The sequence below is a fragment of the Leptodactylus fuscus genome, chromosome 1 (genome assembly GCF_031893055.1).
Source record: "Leptodactylus fuscus isolate aLepFus1 chromosome 1, aLepFus1.hap2, whole genome shotgun sequence".
Taxonomy (NCBI): domain Eukaryota; kingdom Metazoa; phylum Chordata; class Amphibia; order Anura; family Leptodactylidae; genus Leptodactylus; species Leptodactylus fuscus.
This window is the reverse complement of record NC_134265.1, coordinates 219156873-219183357: the sequence shown is the minus strand read 5'-3', so window position 1 is coordinate 219183357 and position 26485 is coordinate 219156873. Positions and strand designations below refer to the sequence as shown.

Genomic DNA, 26485 nt, shown 5'->3' with positions numbered 1-26485 from the left:
AACCATCTCTAGGGTTTACAGAGAATGGTCCGAAAAAGAAAAAACATCCAGTGAGCGGCAGTTCTGTGGGCGGAAATGCGTTATTGATGCCAGAGGTCAGAGGAGAATGGCCAGACTGGTTCCAGCTGATAGAAAGGCAACAGTGACTCAAATAGCCACCCGTTACAACCAAGGTAGCCAGAAGAGCATCTCTGAACGCACAGTACGTCGAACTTTGAGGCAGATGGGCTACAGCAGCAGAAGACCACACCGGGTGCCACTCCTTTCAGCTAAGAACAGGAAACTGAGGCTACAATTTGCACAAGCTCATCGAAATTGGACAATTGAAGATTGGAAAAACGTTGCCTGGTCTGATGAGTCTCGATTTCTGCTGCGACATTCGGATGGTAGGGTCAGAATTTGGCGTCAACAACATGAAAGCATGGATCCATCCTGCCTTGTATCAACGGTTCAGGCTGGTGGTGGTGGTGTCATGGTGTGGGGAATATTTTCTTGGCACTCTTTGGGCCCCTTGGTACCAATTGAGCATCGTTGCAACGCCAAAGCCTACCTGAGTATTGTTGCTGACCATGTCCATCCCTTTATGACCACAATGTACCCAACATCTGATGGCTACTTTCAGCAGGATAATGCGCCATGTCATAAAGCTGGAATCATCTCAGACTGGTTTCTTGAACATGACAATGAGTTCACTGTACTCCAATGGCCTCCACAGTCACCAGATCTCAATCCAATAGAGCATCTTTGGGATGTGGTGGAACGGGAGATTCGCATCATGGATGTGCAGCCGACAAATCTGCGGCAATTGTGTGATGCCATCATGTCAATATGGACCAAAATCTCTGAGGAATGCTTCCAGCACCTTGTTGAATCTATGCCACAAAGAATTGAGGCAGTTCTGAAGGCAAAAGGGGGTCCAACCCGTTACTAGCATGGTGTACCTAATAAAGTGGCCGGTGAGTGTACATGTCAGTTACATGACAAATTTAGTGCAATTTGCAAGTCCAAGATGGTTTGGAGATCTGCGGAGAGGAATCTCACCACCTCTTGCGGGTGCCATCATTTGGAAGGCAAGCCCTGGGCTCAGTGGGTGAGAGCAAGCGCAGGATAATCGTCGTTTGGCCTGGCGGCCACTGCCTCTTCCACTGTTGACAGGGCTGGCGCTGCAGTCCAGACCAGGAGCCAGGACACCTCCACATCTGCCTCTGACACTTTGGGGAGTTCACCCTTATCCTCACCTTTTCCTGCCATTTCTCCTTTTGCCCGCGCCATCATGCACCTCTTCCCAGCAACTCTCCATCTCCCAAGCCTTTCATTTCATGCTAAAGTACAGCGCAACCCACCCACATGCCCAAGGCTTCAACGGCCTCATCTCAAGAAATCTGGCCCAGGAGATGTTGGAATCCCGGCTGGGGGACACTCTGCCCTTTTTGGGCAGAGTGTCTACTGCGCCACCGCACTGTGCCATCCACACCAGCACTTTCCCCCAAACATGAGGCGGTCCCTAAATTCAGCGCTTAGCCCTAAAGTTCCATGTGACCAGTTACGAATGGACAAGTGCATGCGGACAGGGACGCTACCTTTCAATTTGGGCACAGTGGTTGAATGTAGTTGAGGCGTGGACCGGGTCGCAAAATGTGGTGGCCTGACTTGTCTCCCCACACAACATTCCTGGGAGGAGGGCTGAAACACCACCCTCCTCCGCTGTTAAATTGACCCCAGCTACGAGCTGGAAACGCTGCAACACTGGTGTGGGGAGATGTCAGCGGGCCGTGCTGAAGCTCATCAGCTTGGGGGCCAGACAGCACACTGCCTACAAAGTGAGTCATGCCATCCTCGATGAGACGGCAATGTGGTTTTTGCCACTGCACCTGGGCCCAGGCATGTTGTCATGTGTGATAATGGCCGTAACCTGGGATTGGCTCTGTAGCTTGGCAGCCTGCAACATATTCCATGCCTGGGCCACGTTTTTAACTCATTGCTGCTAATCTTTTGAAAAAGGTACCCCAATGTTCCTGAGCTACTGGTGAAAGTGTGGCGCTTGTGCGGATAGTTTTTAAAGTGTATAGTTGCCGCTGCTAGCCTCTATGCACTCCTACAACGCCTGTACCTGCTGGAACAACGGCTGTTGTGCGACGTCTCCACACTGCTGGCACTAAACATATCATGTGTTGAGCAGAGTGTGTGAGCAGCACAGACCTTTGATGTAGTTCCAACTCCAAAACCCTCGGGTTCGTCAAAGTCAACTCCCTCAGTTGCTCAACCATGAGTGGCCATGGGTGGCAGACTTATGTGAAATCCCATCCCATCCATTGCACTGGACACGAAACATTAGCATGCGCTCAGCACAACTTCGGATATGGCAGATGCGTTAAGCAGGGTGCAGGGTACAACACAGACCAGGCCCGAGCACCAGGAACAGGTGTTAGAAATACTGCAGCATCTGCCATTTCCTTCCAATTTTGGGGTTTTGGACCCGCCACCAACTTGTCTGGACCTAAGTGGGGATCATGAGACACAGTTGCCATCAAGGCAAGCTGTGGTCATGTGCGGTTTGCAGTAAGGGGGCAGTGCGCAATTGGAAGAGGAGTTGGTGGATGACGAGGCCACCGACCCCACATGGACAGGGGTGATGTCTAGGGGCTAAAGCAGTGTAGATGTAGAGGGAAGCTAAATCAACAAAAAACCTGGGTAGAATGCAAAGGCATAAACTGGGGTGATGTTTAGGGGTGAAAGCAGAGTAGATGTGGAGGGAAGCTAAGCAGCAAAAACAGTGGGTAGAAGCAAAGGCATGCAAAACTCTACCCTGTTGGAAGACTTATTCCTAGGTCTGGAACACGTTAATGGCCCCCCTGGACAAATTACTGCCACTCAGGGGCCTAGTGTCACCAGGAGGGACAAGTATAGGCGCATGTTGTGGGAATACCTGGCCGACACCAGCTCTGTCCTCTCCGATCCCTCTGTGCTCTACAGCCTAAACTTATTTTCTCATCTTTTTTTCTGAACTGCACATCTCTTGCCTGCTTCATTTGGGATCTTAGAAATGGTGGTCCACTTCCACAGATGGTAACTTCAATAGACAGTGTAACGGGAGTAGCTGAGGGATCGCTGTCTTAACCACTTTTTGGCACAAAATTAACTTCCAAAGCCAAATATGGTGCAAGTATATGATGCAAGGACACCTACACACCTATCTCTGACACATTGGGGAGTTCACCCTCATGCGCCCTTTTGGCCTGCACCATCATGCGCCTCTTCCCAGCCACTCCACATTTCCCAAGCTTTTCATTGCAGGCAGAAGTACAATACAACCCACCCCCATGCCCAAGCCTGTAACAGCCTCATCGATAAACTGCTGGCCCTGGAGATGTTGGTGTTTGTTTATGCTTCTGGAGACCCAGGCCTTCCGTCAGCAGATGGCAGCTGGGGCACCTCCCTATGCTGGGCCTAGCCGTTACTACTTCTCTTGGTGTGCTGTCTCTGCCTTGCGCCTGCATGTGTCCCATAACATCAGTCGGGCCCAGAGCTCTGCGCTTTGCTGCAAGGTCCACTTGACCACCGACACATGGACAAGCGCCTGTGGTCAGGGATGCTGCAGTGCTTATCTTTAATGACAGGCAGGGTGAATGTGGTGGAGTCTGTTCCCCGGGTGCAAACTGGGGTGGCCTATCTCCTCTCCCAGGCCAAAATTCATGGCAGGAGTAGACTGAAACCCTACGAAGCTGCAACCTCCACCCCAGCTACTAGCGGAAAACACTGTAACACTGGCATGGGGAGATGTCAGCAGGCCGTGCTGAAACTGATCAGCTTGGGGGACAGACAGCACAGTGCCTCCGAGGTCAGGGATGCCATCCTGGCTGAGATGGCATTTTTTTTTCCCTGCTACACCTGGGGCCTGGCATTTTTACGCCTGTGATAATGGCTGGAACCTGGTAGCAGATCTGGAGCTTGCCAGACTCAAACACGGTCCACGCATGGCCCACGTTTTCCAACTTGTTGGTGCCATGTTTCTTTGAAACCTACACCATTGTGCCTGATATACAGGTCAAAGTGGGGCCATTTTCGTAAGTGAGAACTAGCCTCTGCTAGGCAGAAAACATTCAGAGCACACTCCTCTCATCTTCGCACCGTTGGCTGGCGGAGGAAGACGAGGGGGTTGGAGTGGCATCTGATGTCCCTATCCCACACGAGGCTAGAGGGTGCACTTCAGTGCATCCCATTGCTTCACCACAAATGGTGTGAAGGGGAGTGGAAAATGGAGGAAATGGAGAGTGACCCTTACAGTTGGGGCCAGCAAAGGCATGCCAAGTAACACACTGGCACACATGGCTGACTTCATCTTGGGTTGCTTTTCAACACATATTTCACATCATGAAGAACAAATAATACTGGATTTTTTCAAGCCTCGAACCCCGGTCTAGGTCTAATGTCTGTTCCTTTCTTATATTAGGGGAGAGGGAAAAAAAATTACTTCAGTGATACGTTTAGCGTACATAGACTGACTATTAATGTGTATCCCACTTAGTGTTGTTAGGGTTACACACCGTCACAACCTGGCTAAAGCTTCTATAGCTGTTAATAAAGTCAACATAACTTTACGGTATCCAAAAAGACAGCTGGTACCGACAGAGAGCAAGACAAATGTCACCCAAAGCTGTGAGCTCTGAACACCCACAGTGACTTTGGCGTCATCATCATTATAAGGGAGCGGGTGGTAATAAATAACTTGGCAGTGCCTAAAACCCAAAAAGCTTATACAACTATATTTACATTAAGATACACAAATGAAACTTTTCAGTAGCATGTCATGAGACAAGCTGATAAGCTCTTCCTTTGTGCAGTGCTATTTGAAAGTTAAACGCTGCCTTTATTTTAATTCTGGAGAAGGTGCAGACATTAGATTTAGAACATGTTGTCTTCATTGTCCAAATCCTCTATATAGGTAACGTGTTTTTCGGGCCGAGCTGTCTGGGAACGAGCTGGTGCAGCACTGACAACCTGGGTGAATATGGCAAGAGCCTGAGATGTAGGGTGAATGAATCCCCAAATTATTTGTGGAATTCCCAGTCAGACAATGGCACTGTATACCAGTATTAAAAATTGTGGGTGCACATAACCCCCATATATTCTTTGAATTCCCAGTCAGACAATGGCACTATATACCAGTATTAAAAATTGTGGGTGCACATAACCCCCATATATTCTTTGAATTCCCAGTCAGACAATGGCACTATATACCAGTAGTAAAAATTGTGGGTGCACATAACCCCCATATATTCTTTGAATTCCCAGTCAGACAATGGCACTGTATACCAGTATTAAAAATTGTGGGTGCACATAACCCCCATATATTCTTTGAATTCCCAGTCAGACAATGGCACTATATACCAGTATTAAAAATTGTGGGTGCACATAACCCCCATATATTCTTTGAATTCCCAGTCAGACAATGGCACTATATACCAGTAGTAAAAATTGTGGGTGCACATAACCCCCATATATTCTTTGAATTCCCAGTCAGACAATGGCACTGTATACCAGTATTAAAAATTGTGGGTGCACATAACCCCCATATATTCTTTGAATTCCCAGTCAGACAATGGCACTATATACCAGTAGTAAAAATTGTGGGTGCACATAACCCCCATATATTCTTTGAATTCCCAGTCAGACAATGGAACTGTATAGCAGTAGCAAAAATTGTGGGTGCACGTAACCCCCATATATTCTTTGAATTCCCAGTCAGACAATGGCACTGTATACCAGTAGTAAAAATTGTGAGTGCACATAACCCCAATATATTCTTTGAATTCCCAGTCAGACAATGGCACTGTATACCAGTATTAAAAATTGTGGGTGCACATAACCCCCATATATTCTTTGAATTCCCAGTCAGACAATGGCACTATATACCAGTAGTAAAAATTGTGGGTGCACATAACCCCCATATATTCTTTGAATTCCCAGTCAGACAATGGCACTGTATACCAGTATTAAAAATTGTGGGTGCACATAACCCCCATATATTCTTTGAATTCCCAGTCAGACAATGGCACTATATACCAGTAGTAAAAATTGTGGGTGCACATAACCCCAATATATTCTTTGAATTCCCAGTCAGACAATGGCACTGTATACCAGTATTAAAAATTGTGGGTGCACATAACCCCCATATATTCTTTGAATTCCCAGTCAGACAATGGCACTATATACCAGTAGTAAAAATTGTGGGTGCACATAACCCCCATATATTCTTTGAATTCCCAGTCAGACAATGGCACTATATACCAGTAGTAAAAATTGTGGGTGCACATAACCCCCATATATTCTTTGAATTCCCAGTCAGACAATGGCACTATATACCAGTAGTAAAAATTGTGGGTGCACATAACCCCCATATATTCTTTGAATTCCCAGTCAGACAATGGCACTGTATACCAGTAGTAAAAATTGTGGGTGCACATAACCCCCATATATTCTTTGAATTCCCAGTCAGACAATGGCACTGTATACCAGTATTAAAAATAGTGGGTGCACATAACCCCAATATATTCTTTGAATTCCCAGTCAGACAATGGCACTGTATAGCAGTAGCAAAAATTGTGGGTGCACGTAACCCCCATATATTCTTTGAATTCCCAGTCAGACAATGGCACTATATACCAGTATTAAAAATTGTGGGTGCACATAACCCCCATATATTCTTTGAATTCCCAGTCAGACAATGGCACTATATACCAGTAGTAAAAATTGTGGGTGCACATAACCCCCATATATTCTTTGAATTCCCAGTCAGACAATGGCACTGTATACCAGTATTAAAAATTGTGGGTGCACATAACCCCCATATATTCTTTGAATTCCCAGTCAGACAATGGCACTATATACCAGTAGTAAAAATTGTGGGTGCACATAACCCCCATATATTCTTTGAATTCCCAGTCAGACAATGGCAGTATATACCAGTAGTAAAAATTGTGGGTGCACATAACCCCCATATATTCTTTGAATTCCCAGTCAGACAATGGCACTGTATACCAGTATTAAAAATTGTGGGTGCACATAACCCCCATATATTCTTTGAATTCCCAGTCAGACAATGGCACTGTATACCAGTATTAAAAATAGTGGGTGCACATAACCCCCATATATTCTTTGAATTCCCAGTCAGACAATGGCACTATATACCAGTAGTAAAAATTGTGGGTGCACATAACCCCCATATATTCTTTGAATTCCCAGTCAGACAATGGCACTATATACCAGTATTAAAAATTGTGGGTGCACATAACCCCCATATATTCTTTGAATTCCCAGTCAGACAATGGCACTATATACCAGTAGTATAAATTGTGGGTGCACATAACCCCCATATATTCTTTGAATTCCCAGTCAGACAATGGCACTGTATACCAGTAGTAAAAATTGTGGGTGCACATAACCCCCATATATTCTTTGAATTCCCAGTCAGACAATGGCACTGTATACCAGTATTAAAAATAGTGGGTGCACATAACCCCAATATATTCTTTGAATTCCCAGTCAGACAATGGCACTGTATAGCAGTAGCAAAAATTGTGGGTGCACGTAACCCCCATATATTCTTTGAATTCCCAGTCAGACAATGGCACTATATACCAGTAGTAAAAATTGTGGGTGCACATAACCCCCATATATTCTTTGAATTCCCAGTCAGACAATGGCACTGTATACCAGTATTAAAAATTGTGGGTGCACATAACCCCCATATATTCTTTGAATTCCCAGTCAGACAATGGCACTATATACCAGTAGTAAAAATTGTGGGTGCACATAACCCCCATATATTCTTTGAATTCCCAGTCAGACAATGGCAGTATATACCAGTAGTAAAAATTGTGGGTGCACATAACCCCCATATATTCTTTGAATTCCCAGTCAGACAATGGCACTGTATACCAGTATTAAAAATTGTGGGTGCACATAACCCCCATATATTCTTTGAATTCCCAGTCAGACAATGGCACTGTATACCAGTATTAAAAATAGTGGGTGCACATAACCCCCATATATTCTTTGAATTCCCAGTCAGACAATGGCACTATATACCAGTAGTAAAAATTGTGGGTGCACATAACCCCCATATATTCTTTGAATTCCCAGTCAGACAATGGCACTATATACCAGTATTAAAAATTGTGGGTGCACATAACCCCCATATATTCTTTGAATTCCCAGTCAGACAATGGCACTATATACCAGTAGTAAAAATTGTGGGTGCACATAACCCCCATATATTCTTTGAATTCCCAGTCAGACAATGGCACTGTATACCAGTATTAAAAATTGTGGGTGCACATAACCCCCATATATTCTTTGAATTCCCAGTCAGACAATGGCACTATATACCAGTAGTAAAAATTGTGGGTGCACATAACCCCCATATATTCTTTGAATTCCCAGTCAGACAATGGCACTATATACCAGTAGTAAAAATTGTGGGTGCACATAACCCCCATATATTCTTTGAATTCCCAGTCAGACAATGGCACTATATACCAGTAGTAAAAATTGTGGGTGCACATAACCCCCATATATTCTTTGAATTCCCAGTCAGACAATGGCACTGTATAGCAGTAGCAAAAATTGTGGGTGCACGTAACCCCCATATATTCTTTGAATTCCCAGTCAGACAATGGCACTATATACCAGTAGTAAAAATTGTGGGTGCACATAACCCCCATATATTCTTTGAATTCCCAGTCAGACAATGGAACTGTATAGCAGTAGCAAAAATTGTGGGTGCACGTAACCCCCATATATTCTTTGAATTCCCAGTCAGACAATGGCACTGTATATCAGTAGTAAAAATTGTGGGTGCACATAACCCCAATATATTCTTTGAATTCCCAGTCAGACAATGGCACTGTATACCAGTATTAAAAATTGTGGGTGCACATAACCCCCATATATTCTTTGAATTCCCAGTCAGACAATGGCACTGTATACCAGTATTAAAAATTGTGGGTGCACATAACCCCCATATATTCTTTGAATTCCCAGTCAGACAATGGCACTATATACCAGTAGTAAAAATTGTGGGTGCACATAACCCCCATATATTCTTTGAATTCCCAGTCAGACAATGGCACTATATACCAGTAGTAAAAATTGTGGGTGCACATAACCCCCATATATTCTTTGAATTCCCAGTCAGACAATGGCACTATATACCAGTAGTAAAAATTGTGGGTGCACATAACCCCCATATATTCTTTGAATTCCCAGTCAGACAATGGCACTGTATACCAGTAGTAAAAATTGTGGGTGCACATAACCCCCATATATTCTTTGAATTCCCAGTCAGACAATGGCACTGTATACCAGTATTAAAAATAGTGGGTGCACATAACCCCAATATATTCTTTGAATTCCCAGTCAGACAATGGCACTGTATAGCAGTAGCAAAAATTGTGGGTGCACGTAACCCCCATATATTCTTTGAATTCCCAGTCAGACAATGGCACTATATACCAGTATTAAAAATTGTGGGTGCACATAACCCCCATATATTCTTTGAATTCCCAGTCAGACAATGGCACTATATACCAGTAGTAAAAATTGTGGGTGCACATAACCCCCATATATTCTTTGAATTCCCAGTCAGACAATGGCACTATATACCAGTAGTAAAAATTGTGGGTGCACATAACCCCCATATATTCTTTGAATTCCCAGTCAGACAATGGCACTATATACCAGTAGTAAAAATTGTGGGTGCACATAACCCCCATATATTCTTTGAATTCCCAGTCAGAAATGGCACTGTATACCAGTAGTAAAAATTGTGGGTGCACATAACCCCCATATATTCTTTGAATTCCCAGTCAGACAATGGCACTATATACCAGTAGTAAAAATTGTGGGTGCACATAACCCCCATATATTCTTTGAATTCCCAGTCAGACAATGGCACTATATACCAGTAGTAAAAATTGTGGGTGCACATAACCCCCATATATTCTTTGAATTCCCAGTCAGACAATGGCACTATATACCAGTAGTAAAAATTGTGGGTGCACATAACCCCCATATATTCTTTGAATTCCCAGTCAGACAATGGCACTGTATACCAGTAGTAAAAATTGTGGGTGCACATAACCCCCATATATTCTTTGAATTCCCAGTCAGACAATGGCACTGTATACCAGTATTAAAAATAGTGGGTGCACATAACCCCCATATATTCTTTGAATTCCCAGTGAGACAATGGAACTGTATAGCAGTAGCAAAAATTGTGGGTGCACGTAACCCCCATATATTCTTTGAATTCCCAGTCAGACAATGGCACTGTATACCAGTAGTAAAAATTGTGGGTGCACATAACCCCAATATATTCTTTGAATTCCCAGTCAGACAATGGCACTGTATAGCAGTAGCAAAAATTGTGGGTGCACATAACCCCCATATATTCTTTGAATTCCCAGTCAGACAATGGCACTGTATACCAGTAGTAAAAATTGTGGGTGCACATAACCCCCATATATTCTTTGAATTCCCAGTCAGACAATGGCACTGTATACCAGTAGTAAAAATTGTGGGTGCACATAACCCCCATATATTCTTTGAATTCCCAGTGAGACAATGGAACTGTATAGCAGTAGCAAAAATTGTGGGTGCATGTAACCCCCATATATTCTTTGAATTCCCAGTCAGACAATGGCACTATATACCAGTAGTAAAAATTGTGGGTGCACATAACCCCAATATATTCTTTGAATTCCCAGTGAGACAATGGCACTGTATAGCAGTAGCAAAAATTGTGGGTGCACGTCACCCCAATATATTCTTTGAATTCCCAGTCAGACAATGGCACTATATACCAGTAGCAAAAATTGTGGGTGCACATAACCCCCATATATTCTTTGAATTCCCAGTCAGACAATGGCACTATATACCAGTAGTAAAAATTGTGGGTGCACATAACCCCCATATATTCTTTGAATTCCCAGTCAGACAATGGCACTATATACCAGTAGTAAAAATTGTGGGTGCACATAACCCCCATATATTCTTTGAATTCCCAGTCAGACAATGGCACTGTATACCAGTATTAAAAATAATGGGTGCACATAACCCCAATATATTCTTTGAATTCCCAGTCAGACAATGGCACTGTATAGCAGTAGCAAAAATTGTGGGTGCACGTAACCCCCATATATTCTTTGAATTCCCAGTCAGACAATGGCACTATATACCAGTAGTAAAAATTGTGGGTGCACATAACCCCCATATATTCTTTGAATTCCCAGTCAGACAATGGAACTGTATAGCAGTAGCAAAAATTGTGGGTGCACGTAACCCCCATATATTCTTTGAATTCCCAGTCAGACAATGGCACTGTATATCAGTAGTAAAAATTGTGGGTGCACATAACCCCAATATATTCTTTGAATTCCCAGTCAGACAATGGCACTGTATACCAGTATTAAAAATTGTGGGTGCACATAACCCCAATATATTCTTTGAATTCCCAGTCAGACAATGGCACTGTATAGCAGTAGCAAAAATTGTGGGTGCACGTAACCCCCATATATTCTTTGAATTCCCAGTCAGACAATGGCACTGTATACCAGTAGTAAAAATTGTGGGTGCACATAACCCCCATATATTCTTTGAATTCCCAGTCAGACAATGGCACTGTATACCAGTATTAAAAATAGTGGGTGCACATAACCCCAATATATTCTTTGAATTCCCAGTCAGACAATGGCACTGTATAGCAGTAGCAAAAATTGTGGGTGCACGTAACCCCCATATATTCTTTGAATTCCCAGTCAGACAATGGCACTATATACCAGTATTAAAAATTGTGGGTGCACATAACCCCCATATATTCTTTGAATTCCCAGTCAGACAATGGCACTATATACCAGTAGTAAAAATTGTGGGTGCACATAACCCCCATATATTCTTTGAATTCCCAGTCAGACAATGGCACTATATACCAGTAGTAAAAATTGTGGGTGCACATAACCCCCATATATTCTTTGAATTCCCAGTCAGACAATGGCACTATATACCAGTAGTAAAAATTGTGGGTGCACATAACCCCCATATATTCTTTGAATTCCCAGTCAGAAATGGCACTGTATACCAGTAGTAAAAATTGTGGGTGCACATAACCCCCATATATTCTTTGAATTCCCAGTCAGACAATGGCACTATATACCAGTAGTAAAAATTGTGGGTGCACATAACCCCCATATATTCTTTGAATTCCCAGTCAGACAATGGCACTATATACCAGTAGTAAAAATTGTGGGTGCACATAACCCCCATATATTCTTTGAATTCCCAGTCAGACAATGGCACTATATACCAGTAGTAAAAATTGTGGGTGCACATAACCCCCATATATTCTTTGAATTCCCAGTCAGACAATGGCACTGTATACCAGTAGTAAAAATTGTGGGTGCACATAACCCCCATATATTCTTTGAATTCCCAGTCAGACAATGGCACTGTATACCAGTAGTAAAAATTGTGGGTGCACATAACCCCCATATATTCTTTGAATTCCCAGTCAGACAATGGCACTGTATACCAGTATTAAAAATAGTGGGTGCACATAACCCCCATATATTCTTTGAATTCCCAGTGAGACAATGGAACTGTATAGCAGTAGCAAAAATTGTGGGTGCACGTAACCCCCATATATTCTTTGAATTCCCAGTCAGACAATGGCACTGTATACCAGTAGTAAAAATTGTGGGTGCACATAACCCCAATATATTCTTTGAATTCCCAGTCAGACAATGGCACTGTATAGCAGTAGCAAAAATTGTGGGTGCACATAACCCCCATATATTCTTTGAATTCCCAGTCAGACAATGGCACTGTATACCAGTAGTAAAAATTGTGGGTGCACATAACCCCCATATATTCTTTGAATTCCCAGTCAGACAATGGCACTGTATACCAGTAGCAAAAATTGTGGGTGCACATAACCCCCATATATTCTTTGAATTCCCAGTCAGACAATGGCACTATATACCAGTAGTAAAAATTGTGGGTGCACATAACCCCCATATATTCTTTGAATTCCCAGTGAGACAATGGAACTGTATAGCAGTAGCAAAAATTGTGGGTGCATGTAACCCCCATATATTCTTTGAATTCCCAGTCAGACAATGGCACTGTATACCAGTAGTAAAAATTGTGGGTGCACATAACCCCAATATATTCTTTGAATTCCCAGTGAGACAATGGCACTGTATAGCAGTAGCAAAAATTGTGGGTGCACGTCACCCCAATATATTCTTTGAATTCCCAGTCAGACAATGGCACTATATACCAGTAGCAAAAATTGTGGGTGTATATAGCCCCAATTCTATTGCTAGGGGACTTGCAGGGTATTTCTGAGGTGAAGGTGGGGGGGCACACCGTTGGAACGGGGATTTGGGGTGTATATATGGGGTATACGGGAATACACTGTCAGTGTGTTCCATTCAGGATCCTGGGAAAGCTGGGTTGCGGCGATTGAGCCCGTCAGTGCCACGTTACACTGACAAGCTTCTCCCTGGAATTGAAGTTATATGTAAGCCCAATATATTCTTTGAATTCCCAGTGAGACAATGGCACCATATGGCAGTAGCAAAAATAGTGGGTGTATATAGCCCCAATCCTATTGCTAGGGGACTTGCAGGGTATTTCTGGGGTGAAGGTGGGGGGGCACACCGTTGGAACGGGTATCGGGGGTATATATCGGGTATACGGGAATACACTGACAGTGTATTCCATTCAGGATCCTGGGAAAGCTGGGTTGCGGCGATTGAGCCCGTCAGTGCCACGTTACACTGACAAGCTTCTCCCTGGAATTTAGCTCTTACAAGAGCTGTTGTGGTTGTCTTCTCCTTCCTATCCTAGCCTGTCCCTGCCTACCCAGAATCTAAGCCCTAGCTAGCTGGACGGAAACCTCCGTCCTCGGTGAATTGCAAGCTCAGAATGACGCGAACCTGGGCGGCGCTGTTCTTTTAAATTAGAGGTCACATGTTTTCGGCAGCCAATGGGTTTTGCCTACTTTTTTCAACGTCACCGGTGTCGTAGTTCCTGTCCCACCTACCCTGCGCTGTTATTGGAGCAAAAAAGGCGCCAGGGAAGGTGGGAGGGGAATCGAGTAATGGCGCACTTTACCACGCGGTGTTCGATTCGATTCGAACATGCCGAACAGCCTAATATCCGATCGAACATGAGTTCGATAGAACACTGTTCGCTCATCTCTAATAGCTAGAGGTTCTGAGGACACCATCATCCTGTCTGTCTGCATACTATCATGGAGTCACACTTAGTGTAATAGTTTAAAAGCAGATCATGCATTAAATTAAAACAATATGGTGTATGTTTAGATTAACCCTTACAGTTGCATCCCCAGGTGAAAGATATTGGCATGTTAGGTGGCCATGGGCCCCAGGTAGCCATCCAATAATAATCTTCTACTGATAGGATACAATTGAATACAACACATTCATCTCCATCTCTCACATCTATGAAGGTTGCATTATTCACACGTGAATAGGGTGTGGTGGAATTTGGTCCGGAAAAAGAACGCTTCAGGAATTAGGAAGCGTTTTTTGACATCGAGGTGGTTTTTGGAGCGGTTTTTGTTAAAAACTGCCTCAAAAACCGCCAGGCGGTATTTCCCTCCAGCACAGCGAATGGACCTTTAAAAAATGCCTCCCATTCACTTGTATTGATTTCCTGAGGTGGAATCCACCACAAGAAAGGGCAGCTGGCGGGAACAAACCGCTAGCAAAAAAAAGACTGCTAGAGGTTTACATAGACCTCTATTATATGGGGGCTGATTTTGAAGAGCATTCCGTGCCAAAATCCGCCCCCTCTTGCCCTGTGTGAACGGGGCCTAATTCCTTTCATTTCAGTGAGGTTAATGTAGATGTTGGTTTGCAGTCAGATTGAGAAATTGAATGTTATGTAACAAACTTCAGTGAAGGTGGATTTACACTTTAAATTCCATCAGTAGACTGCAGGTTTACTTTTACAACACATTAATGTTCTAGTTCTGTTACTCATTTAGCTAACTAGTTGATTTTCAACCTAAAAATAACAGATATGATAGAAAAAGAACATAGATGGTGTGATCAGTGGCGTAACTACCACCATAGCAGCAGAGGCAGCTGCCACAGGGCACGGGACATTAGGGGGCCCGGCGACAGCTACCCCTGCTACCCCCGCTCTTATCACAGACAAACTGTTGTAACTGCGATAAGAGCAGGGGAAAGCTTGTAGGACCTGTAGGAAAAGGACCTTGTGTGACATCATCCGTCACATGACTAGGTGGGCGTGTCTTTATAGCCCGTGCAGTCCTGGAAGAGAAGGAGAGATGTGCTGCTAGGTACTGAAGGGGAGGGGGAAGGGAGATGCAGGATGGAGAGTGTCTGTCTGTGTGAAAGTGTGTATGTATGTGTGGTATGGAGGAAGGGAGAGGACAGTGTCCTGATATCTGTGTATTAGGAGGAGGGGAGAGGACATTGTCCTGATATCTGTGTATTAGGAGGAGGGGAGAGGACAGTGTCCTGATATCTGTGCATTAGGGGGAGGGGGAGGTCAGTGTCATTAGATGGATCAGTACTCTACACACTGTTTGTATTCAGACTTGCCTGCAATTGCTGTTACTAATGACTTTCTAATAGTAGTCAGGGGGCGCTCTGTGTATTGTATTGTATTGAACTGATTGGGGGATGTGAGATGCAGGTGTGTGTGAGTGTGTATGAATGTGTGGTGAGGAGCAACCTAGGGGCAGAGATGGAGGGAGGGCATGAAACTGGGGGCAGATGGAGGGGTGCATGAAACTGGGAGCAGATGGAGGGAGGACATGAAATGTCACATGACATCCGTGTGTTATTAAAGATGGCCAACACCACCAAAGACTGCAGGGGAGCCAGAGACAGGTAAGTAACTTTTTTTTTATGTCTGTATCTCCCCTCGGTCTCCGATTATTATACTCTGGGGTCTGAAAATGCCCCAGAGTATAATAATTGTTCGTGGGTGTTCGTTATCGGGCATAATCCCGTGTTCAGGGGCCACAATGGGGTGTAATACTGTGTGCAGGATCCACAATGGGGTATAATACTGTGTGCAGGGGCCACTATGGGACATAATAGAGCGTGAAGGAATGCAACTTGGGGGGGGGGGGGGTCGGTCGGTCAAGGTCTTCGGTGTCGGTCAGGAAGGGTGGGGGGGGCATGTCAAAAGTTCGCCACGGGGCCCCGCCATTCTTAGTTACGCCACTGGATGTGATACAGTGTATATACTAGATAGATCTCCTTGTGTATACAGTCCTATGAAAAAGTTTGGGCACCCCTATTAATCTTAATCATTTTTAGTTCTAAATATTTTGGTGTTTGCAACAGCCATTTCAGTTTGATATATCTAATAACTGATGGACACAGTAATATTTCAGGATTGAAATGAGGTTTATTGTACTAACAGAAAATGCGCAATATGCATTAAACCAAAATTTGACCGGTGCAAAAGTATGGGCACCCTTATCATTTTATTGATTTGAATACTCCTAACTACTTTTTACTGACTTACTGAAGCACAAAATTGCTTTTGTAACCTCAGTGAGCTTTGAACTTCATAGCCAGGTGTATCCAATCATGAGAAAAGGTATTTAAGGTGGCCAATTGCAAGTTGTTCTACTATTTGAATCTCCTCTGAAGAGTGGCATCATGGGCTACTCAAAACAACTCTCAAATGATCTGAAAACAAAGATTGTTCAACATAGTTGTTCAGCGGAAGGATACAAAAAGCTGTCTCAGAGATTTAACCTGTCAGTTTCCACTGTGAGGAACATAGTAAGGAAATGGAAGACCACAGGGACAGTTCTTGTTAAGCCCAGAAGTGGCAGGCCAAGAAAAATATCAGAAAGGCAGAGAAGAAGAATGGTGAGAACAGTCAAGGACAATCCACAGACCACCTCCAAAGAGCTGCAGCATCATCTTGCTGCAGATGGTGTCACTGTGCGTCGGTAACAATACAGCGCACTTTGCACAAGGAGAAGCTGTATGGGAGAGTGATGAGAAAGAAGCCGTTTCTGCACGTACGCCACAAATAGAGTTGCCTGAGGTATGAAAAAGCACATTTGGACAAGGCAGCTTCATTTTGGAAACAAAAATTGAGTTGTTTGGTTATAAAAAAAAAGGTGTTATGCATGGCGTCCAAAAAGAAACAGCATTCCAAGAAAAACACATGCTACCCACTGTAAAATTTGGTGGAGGTTCCATCATGCTTTGGGGCTGTGTGGCCAATGCCGGCATCGGGAATCTTGTTAAAGTTGAGGGTCGCATGGATTCCACTCAGTATCAGCAGATTCTTGAGAATAATGTTCAAGAATCAGTGACGAAGTTGAAGTTACGCCGGGGATGGATATTTCAGCAAGACAATGATCCAAAACACCGCTCCAAATCCTCAGGCATTCATGCAGAGGAACAATTACAATGTTCTGGAATGGCCATCCCAGTCCCCAGACCTGAATATCATTGAACATCTGTGGGATGATTTGAAGCGGGCTGTCCATGCTCGGCGACCATCTAACTTAACTGAACTTGAATTGTTTGTCCAAAATACCTTTATCCAGGATTCAGGAACTGATTAAAAGCTACAGGAAGCGACTAGAGGCTGTTATCTTTGCAAAAGGAGGATGTACTAAATATTAATGTCACTTTTCTGTTGAGGTGCCCATACTTTTGCACCGGTCAAATTTTGGTTTAATGCATATTGCGCATTTTCTGTTAGTACAATAAACCTCATTTCAATCCTGAAATATTAATGTGTCCATCAGTTATTAGATATATCAAACTGAAATGGCTGTTGCAAACACCAAAATATTTAGAACTAAAAATGATTAAGATTAATAGGGGTGCCCAAACTTTTTCATAGGACTGTATGCTGTATATATAGAAAACATAATATTTGAGAGCCAAATGCGGTAAGAAAATCAACATTTATGAACACATTTAATGTATGTTATGGACACATTTATTGTATGTTATGACAAGTATTTTTTTCTTTATTTTCCAACAAAAATTAAATACACATTATACATTGTTAAATAACAATAATTTTTTTTAAATGTTTTTTTCAATGTGCTCACAGCAGAGGGAATGCAAGTATCATTGCACATCTCAAGTTGCAGTTTATATCATCAGTCTATACTGATGATAGAGAACAAATTGAAGACATTCTCAGACATGGCCTGACATCCTCACTGAGTGATCAGCCAATCCCAGTGTACACTTATGGGAATATCTCCTCTGCAGTACTTACTGGTAAGTCCCATGCATCAAGACTCAATGGTGTGGTTACACACAACAACTAGTCCGAACTCATCTCATATTCTGGAAACATGACGGCAGAGTGTAAGAAGAGGCTGAAAATGTTATTCACTGCTAAAAAGGGTGACATTGGTTAATGATTCCAGAGGAGAGCCAGAGCACAGGCTAAGGCACCACATAGCAAATCACAATGAAACGCAAATGAAACCACATAGCAAATCACAGCTAAAAACCGCAATGAAAATGCTTTTTGGCCAGGCCGCATGAGGCGTTTTACAGTCACTGCAAAGTGGATTGGGAATCCCATCCGCACATTGTCGAAAAATACCTGCTGAGAAATTGCTGTGATTTCCAAAAACGTTATGTTTTTGAAAATCGCAGCATGTCAATTATGATGACAGAAATGCTGACGGTTTCCAAATAGGTACAATTGAAACAGAGAGTCTGCAGAGGAAAACTCTGCTCACTTGCTGTCAAAAGTGCTACAGGAAAAACTGTGATGGGTTTCCACTGCGTTTTTTTTCCTCAGCACTGATGTAGGTTCATACTAGCGTTCAGCTTTCCATTCTTTGGGTGCGCATGGGGACCTGAAAAAATGGAAAGCTAACCCTCTTAAATAGACTATAATGGGGTCCACCAGGTTTCTGCCTGAATAATACGGGAAAATGCACAGAGAAAAGCTTGCAGGACTTTTCTCTCCGCATTTTTAAAATGGGTTCAGGGACAGAAACCAGGAACGTAGATCAGGCGCAGGTGTGGACCCAGCCTTAGCCTTAATTTTTTAATTTTTTTTTTTATGCTTCTCTGCTTTTTTCATTCCCTTAGTAAATATATATATATAAAGAAATGTTTTCATCCAAATAACAGCTTGTAGTAATGGGCTTAAAATGTCCATAACTAGCATGGAAGAAGCAGGTGTAGAAAAGGTGCTGAATGCCTGCCAACACTGTACTGTAATCTGAGAGGTTGCAGGGAAGCAGGTCCTTTTTTCAGATGCCAAGAACGATTGAAGTAAATGAAAAAATATTAAAGAAATGGCTGAAAAATTACAGAGAGATGATTGCAGAGCGCCATGAATGTGCAATTTTAAAGGAGAACAATAACTCTTTTTCTAGCAACAGAATGCTGTATACAAGATGCCTGATGCCTCAAGTCACATGTCATCCTGAGGTCATAAATCATTGTGTACTACACACCAAAAACAGAGCTAGTATGAAATCAGCCTTAGGGAGCCTTCACACAGAATAAATGCTCCGCTCATTCTGAACGTAAACTTGTTCAGAGAGAGCGGCATTAAAAGAGATCCCATTGATTTCTATGGGTGCCGGCATACACGTGTATCACATTAAAAGCAATAGGTAAAAAAACCTCCCATTGATTTCAATGGGGATCGCACGTATGCCGGAACCCATAGAAATCAATGGGATCTGTTTTAACGCCGCTCACTCTGAACGAGTTTACTCGGTGTGAAGGCTCCCTTAGGCTGGGGCCCCACATGGCAAAAACCACATCGTTTTACAGCCCCTGCAAAGTGGATGGGATTCTAGAAAATCCCATCCACAAATTGAAGAAAAATACGTGCAGCGGACATACTGCGATTTCCAAAACAGTCACACTTTTGGAAATTGCAGCAAGCCAGTTACAGTGTTGGCCAAAAGTATTGGCACCCCTGCAATTCTGTCAGATAATACTCTTTTTCTTCCAGAAAATTATTGCAAGCACAAACTCTTTGGTATTAATATCTTCATTTATTTTAGAGCAATAGAAAAATATGGGTGGGCACTCACCAATCAGTAGACGGCAATTCTTTTCTTTATATAAAATAATGCTTTTATTTGAACATAGTAAAACAAGTCCTCAGGGAGGGAGAGATGACATAATTGGCAAAGAAAAAAGGCAACAGCCGTTTCGCGTTATCGAACGCTTTTTCAAGCCTAATATGCATATTAGGCTTGAAAAAGCGTTCGATAACGCGAAACGGCTGTTGCCTTTTTTCTTTGCCAATTATGTCATCTCTCCCTCCCTGAGGACTTGTTTTACTATGTTCAAATAAAAGCATTATTTTATATAAAGAAAAGAATTGCCGTCTACTGATTTGTGAGTGCCCACCCATATTTTTCTATTGCTCTATTTTTGCTACTGTTTTTTCCTAGGGTTGTGAGCACCACCTTTTGTCAGAAGAGTTTCCGACTCAGAAGGATTCACCTTTCACAGTGGATTATTATTTTGCCGTTGTTATTGGGGCGAGCAGTGCCGTCTACTTTTGCTCTTCATTTATTTTGCTTGCAATGAAAAAACACAAAAGAGAATGAAAAAAAAGTCAAATCATTGATCATTTTACACAAACCTCCAAAAATGGGCCGGAAAAAAGTATTGGCACCTTCAGCCTAATACTTGGTAGCACAACCTTTAGACAAAATAACTGCGAACATCCGCTTCTGGTAACCATCAATGAGTTTCTTACAATGCTCTGCTGGAATTTTAGACCATTCTTCTTTGGCAAACTGCTCCAGGTCCCTGAGATTTGAAGGGTGCCTTCTCCAAACTGCCATTTTGAGATCTCTCCTCAGGTGTTCTATGGGATTCAGGTCTGGACTCATTGCTGGCCACTTTAGAAGTCTCCAGTGCTTTCTCTCAAACCATTTTCTCCTGCTTTTTGAAGTGTGTTTTGGGTCATTGTACTACTGGAAGACCCATGACCTCTGAGGGAGACCCAGCTTTCTCACACTGGGCCCTACATTATGCTGCAAAATTTGTTGGTAGTCTTCAGTCTTCATAATGCCATGCACACGGTCAAGCAGTCCAGTGCCAGAGGCAGCAAAGCAACCCCAAAACATCAGGGAACCTCCGCCATGTTTGACTGTAGGGACCGTGTTCTTTTCTTTGAAGGCCTCTTTTTTTTTTTTCCTGTAAACTCTATGTTGATACCAGAGAACATTCTTCCAAAACGTTTTTGGCTTTCTCAGGTAAGTTTTGGCAAACTCCAGCCTGGCTTTTTTATGTCTCTGGGTAAGAAGTGGGGTCTTCCTGGGTATCCATACAGTCCCTTTTCATTCAGACGCCGACGGATAGTACGGGTTGACACTGTTGTACCCTCGGACTGCAGGGCAGCTTGAACTTGTTTGGATGTTAGTCGAGGTTCTTTATTCACCATCCGCACAATCTTGCGTTGAAATCTCTCGTCAATTTTTCTTTTCCGTCCACATCTAGGGAGGTTAGCCACAGTGCCATGGGCTTTAAACTTCTTGATGGCACTGCGCACGGTAGACACAGGAACATTCAGGTCTTTGGAGACGGACTTGTAGCCTTGAGATTGCTCATGCTTCCTCACAATTTTGCTTCTCAAGTCCTCAGACAGTTCTTTGGTCTTCTTTCTTTTCTCCATTCTCAATGTGGTACACACAAGGACACAGGACAGAGGTTGAGTCAACTTTAATCCATTTCAACTGGCTGCAAGTGGGATTTAACTATTGCCACCACCTGTTAGGTGCCTCAGGTAAGTAACAGGTGCTGTTAATTACACAAATTAGAGAAGCATCACATGATTTTTCAAATTGTGCCAATACTTTTGTCCACCCCCTTTTTTATGTTTGCTATGGAATTATATCCAATTTGGCTTTTTGACAATTCTTTTTGTGGTTTTCCATTGAAGACAAATTAAATGAAGATAATAACATTAAAGAATTTGTGACTGCAATCATTTTCTGGAAGAAAATGAGTATTATCTGACAGAATTGCAGGGGTGCCAATACTTTTGTTCAACACTGTATAACTACGGAAATGCCAGTGGTTTCCCTATAGGTATAATGGAAGCAGAAAGTATTTCATTTTCGCTGCAGGAAAAGAACGCAATGCATTTCCACCACATTTTTTTCTTGTAACACCTTTTTGGTGTGGCCCACTATATGGGGCCTTAGCCTTAAAGAGGTAGTCCAGGCAAATGTTTTATATTTTACATAGGTCAGGAGGAGGTGAAAAAAATGTTTTAAAAAAATCATACTATACATACATACAGTATGATTTGTTTTTATTTTTTTCATCTCCCCATGGCCAATATAATATTATTAATTTGCCTGGACAACCTTTGTAACCCCTAGTTCACATCTGCGTTTGGTAATCCCGAACGGACTACTGAACGCAATTGCAAGCGGTGTGCAGTGAAAGCACACGGACCCCATAGACTATAATGGGGTCCATGTGCTTGCCACCAGATCGCCGCACGAATTGAGAAGTACTTTCCTGTCCGCATGTTCCCTGCTGAGATCTCGCAGCAAGAACACGGACTCCATTATAGTCTATGGGGATCCATAAGCTTTCACTGCACACCGCTTACAATTGCATTTGGTATTCCGTTCGCGGGGTCCCCACGCAGATTCCCCCGAACGGAATACCAAACGCAGATGTGAACAAAGGGTTACAGAAGTTGCTCAGTTATAGCAAAGATCAAAGCAGTGTACTTGACAATAAACACTGTAAATATTCAGCAACCCTTTTTAATGCAAAAACAGTAGTCCTGAGACAACACACTGCGATTTCCCGGTTTTCACAGGGATTTGCGCCACCCTAGTAATTTTACTACCCTTGCCTTCAGATACAAGGGTAAATAAGTGATGCAATGCACAATAAGAGCTACAAAGAAAAGGCAAATATATAAAACAGATGAATAGGCCAATCTTGGGTAAGGATCTAGCAAAGTCCCTGCCGAAGGCCATTTTGTGGAAGAGGGTGGCTTCCATGACCTTACAGGCTCAAGGATTCACGGTTTACTTTAAATGAGTCAACCATCATTTTTAGATGTTTTTCTAGTCTTCAGAAGTCCATTTCCAATGAGCCCAAATCCACAGTAGCCCTAGTTTCCTGTTGTTAGTTGTAATGAGTGGAATCTAAAGTGATCCATTATTCCACCAACTTCAAAGATCAATGCACTTCTGCATACTAAGGCTCCATTCCCACAAATGTGTGTGCTGACGGTGTGATTTTTTCATGGTCTCATTATTTTCTATGACCCTATACACACACACCTGTGTATTATCATGGGTCTGTGTGAAGGGACAGGTCCTTTACCTTTCTGTTTTGCAGCTGAGGAAGTGAATGGGTCCATGAACCCAACACATGCACATGTGCATTTAACCTAAGGGCCGATTCACACAGAGGAAAATGGCGCTGATTCTGGCACAAATTCACGTGGAATTCACTCCAGAATCAGCGCCATTTTCCTCCGTGTGAATGGACCCTAATGTTGTTTTCCCTGGTCGAGGGGTTTTACCTGTTCTCCCCTGCTTGGTATGTTATCATAAATAAAACCAAGCTGCAGGTTCACAGGATACCACTAGTCGCCGGGCAGCGCCTGGAGCAGCCTTTTGTTTGTTTGCAAGTACAAGGGTAGTATGGTAATTAGCAAAATACTGTGTGTGATCAGCTTTAATTTTAGGGGTATGTATACATTGTATTTATTTTTTATGTATACTGATTATTGTTAAAGAGTTGCTCAATATATTTTGCTGGTTGTTACAGAATATTATACTAATATATGCTCTAACTACAAGCAATATGATTACACAGACACTTGTGGCCTGAACAACAACTGAATATATTGACTTTGAATGCTTTTATACATTATGCTTTTAGTTGCTGCCATAGATTATAGCTCATACCATGTATGTATATGTATTTATATACATCATAAGTCTTCTGTCAAGAATGGTGGTCAAATGCCATCTGTGTTCAAAGTAGCAGGTACTTTCTTGCTAGACATCTTTATTGTACTATGAGATCCAAGAATTTGTAGATGTTGAACACGTCACTGCTGCCATTGAGATATCTGACTTTGTATGGCCAAGACAGTGTTACTATATCTCTTAGATCTCCAAAATTATGGTCCCCTCAAAACATTTCTTTGAATCCATGCACGTTTGACAGCACAGATCAGTATCACATGTGTATATTCTTAAATGCAAATACTGCTTATTGTTAATATAAATACATTAATCATGTTTTATTATTCTCCTTTTTTCTAATGTAAATGCAGACAATAAGGGGCTATCCTTCTACTCTATAGGTCTAAAGTCAGGTAAGACAATATTTTTCTATCTTGTTGGTAAATACTGTAGTTATCTGTGATTTCTTTGTGTATATCACATCAAATAAAACATGTTCATGCAGGAGCTTATTCTCAATTGCCCATTGAAATAAACATACATGCTCAGTCGATCCAAAAAGATTTTGGAGTTTGCCTGTGAAAGTTTGTGCACATTCAGGCAAAATAAAATAGGTGAGTTTAGGTCCTGATGTTGGACAAGTCATTCTGTCTCACACTCACCATTCCAATTCCTTGTTGAGTTCAGGACAGGGCTCTAAGCAGAGCACTCAGCCCTGATAGACAGGTCCACATCTTGAACTTGTTTACAGTAGGTACTGTTCTCCAAAAATCCTCCAAATGTCAACTTTAACTGTTGCCTTTCCCATGTACTAACAATGACTATCAATACCCAGTTGCTCCCAGGAGTTATAGTAGGACAAAATGGTGTAACAGTATTACAGTTACAATAATATGAAGCACACGTCAACATAGCACATAACAGGTAATGCAAAGAAATTGGAACTCACCAATAGAAGAGGAACCACATGCAGATGATAACGGGTAAGGGTGGTTTCACACGGAGTTATGCTCCGCTCATTCAGACACGTAAACACGTGTCAGAGTGAGCGCTGTAAAACAGAATCCCATAGACTTCAATGTGTGCCGGTCTTACACGCGCTACACATTGAAATCAATGGGAGACTTTATAACCTATTGAAGTCAATGGGATCTGTTTTGAAATGCCTCACTCTGACACGTGTTTACGTGTCTAAATGAGCGTCGCGTTACTGCGTGGGAACGGACCCTAATGGTTCAAATGGATAGTTGTGGTAAAAGTGAGGTAATGGAACAGACAGATGATGAAAAGTTTCAGCAACTATAAACCTGAAATACAAATTCAAAGATAAATATGACTAGCTACAGGATCCAGGAACACAGACACAGCAGAACTAAATCAAAAATTATCAAAACACAAACATTCAATAACTGCAATACTTAGCACCTAGGACTGAACAGAAACAGTAAGCACAAGACTAGAACTCCAAGATACCAGAAGTATGAGCCTCCACCTCAGGTTCCGATCAAAAAACCCAGTGTGAACTTACCCTAACAGAGTGCAATGCAGCATGTTGGCACAAGAGAGGTTAATTGTTATATTGTTGTATCATGTGTCCTGAATGACTTGCATTGAATTGTATATTGTGTCACTTTAAATGATCATCATATGGTCTGTCAGGGTCTGGGGTTGCTAGGTGGGGTGGCATAGACACAAAAGTCCAGATTCTTTAGTCCAAAAACAAAGGTAGAGCTTATTTTCACTCAAAAAGGTAGTGTAGCAACAAAAGGAAACAATACAAAAATATATACCTGCCCGGCTAGGCTCTAACTAAACATAGAATAGGTTACCTCACCTAGAATAACAGAAATCAAAAGCCAGTTGAGTCATTCAGGACACAGCTCCAAAAATATGACCTCTCTCTTTCACTCTCCAGCCAAGCTCTGCCAAAGTGTTGCTGCTGGAGCTGGCTTCTTAAGCCTCCTTGACGAGGAGACTCTCTGTAGCTAAGTCGCTGCCAGAACATCCCCAAAGTGTGGACTGGAGGGGGGTGGAATGACAGGTTCCACTACCAACCTACCTGCCATTCCTAAAAATCCAGCCCAGTACTGAGCATTTACTAAAATGCTCAGCAGACGAAAGTTGTCTGCTGAGAACAAACATTCCTGGAGTTTTCTCATCTCACCCACCTGAGTAGTCTGGGTGAGATGTACATCCACTCCATTACCTGACCAGCCATCGGCTAACAGGTCAAAATTCTAGTGCTTTCTGGAAACTGTATTGTGTGCCTACTCCTTAGAGGGAGAATGAAGTTACACCTATAGGTTGTACTGTGTGACAAGTTGTATCATGTTCCATTTCCTATATTATTGATACTGCCTGTAACTCCTAAACAGCTACGACCACTGCCACCACTCAACCAGACATGTCCTGTCTATCATAATATTCCATGCCGTACTGCCACTGATATTGCCAAAGCTACCAACACTGTCACCAGTCAGCCAGACACGTCCT

The 26485-nt window shown here is 42.6% G+C and overlaps 1 protein-coding gene across 1 annotated transcript in view; it reads left to right on the top strand.

Annotated features, from left to right (window-relative positions):
• Positions 1-26485, top strand: part of TMPRSS9 (transmembrane serine protease 9) — a 187051-nt gene that overhangs the window by 117114 nt on the left and 43452 nt on the right. The window contains exons 5-6 of the mRNA XM_075282860.1: positions 18157-18329; positions 24364-24405. Coding sequence (XP_075138961.1) covers positions 18157-18329; positions 24364-24405 — 215 coding nt within the window. The remainder of the gene's footprint in view (positions 1-18156; positions 18330-24363; positions 24406-26485) is intronic.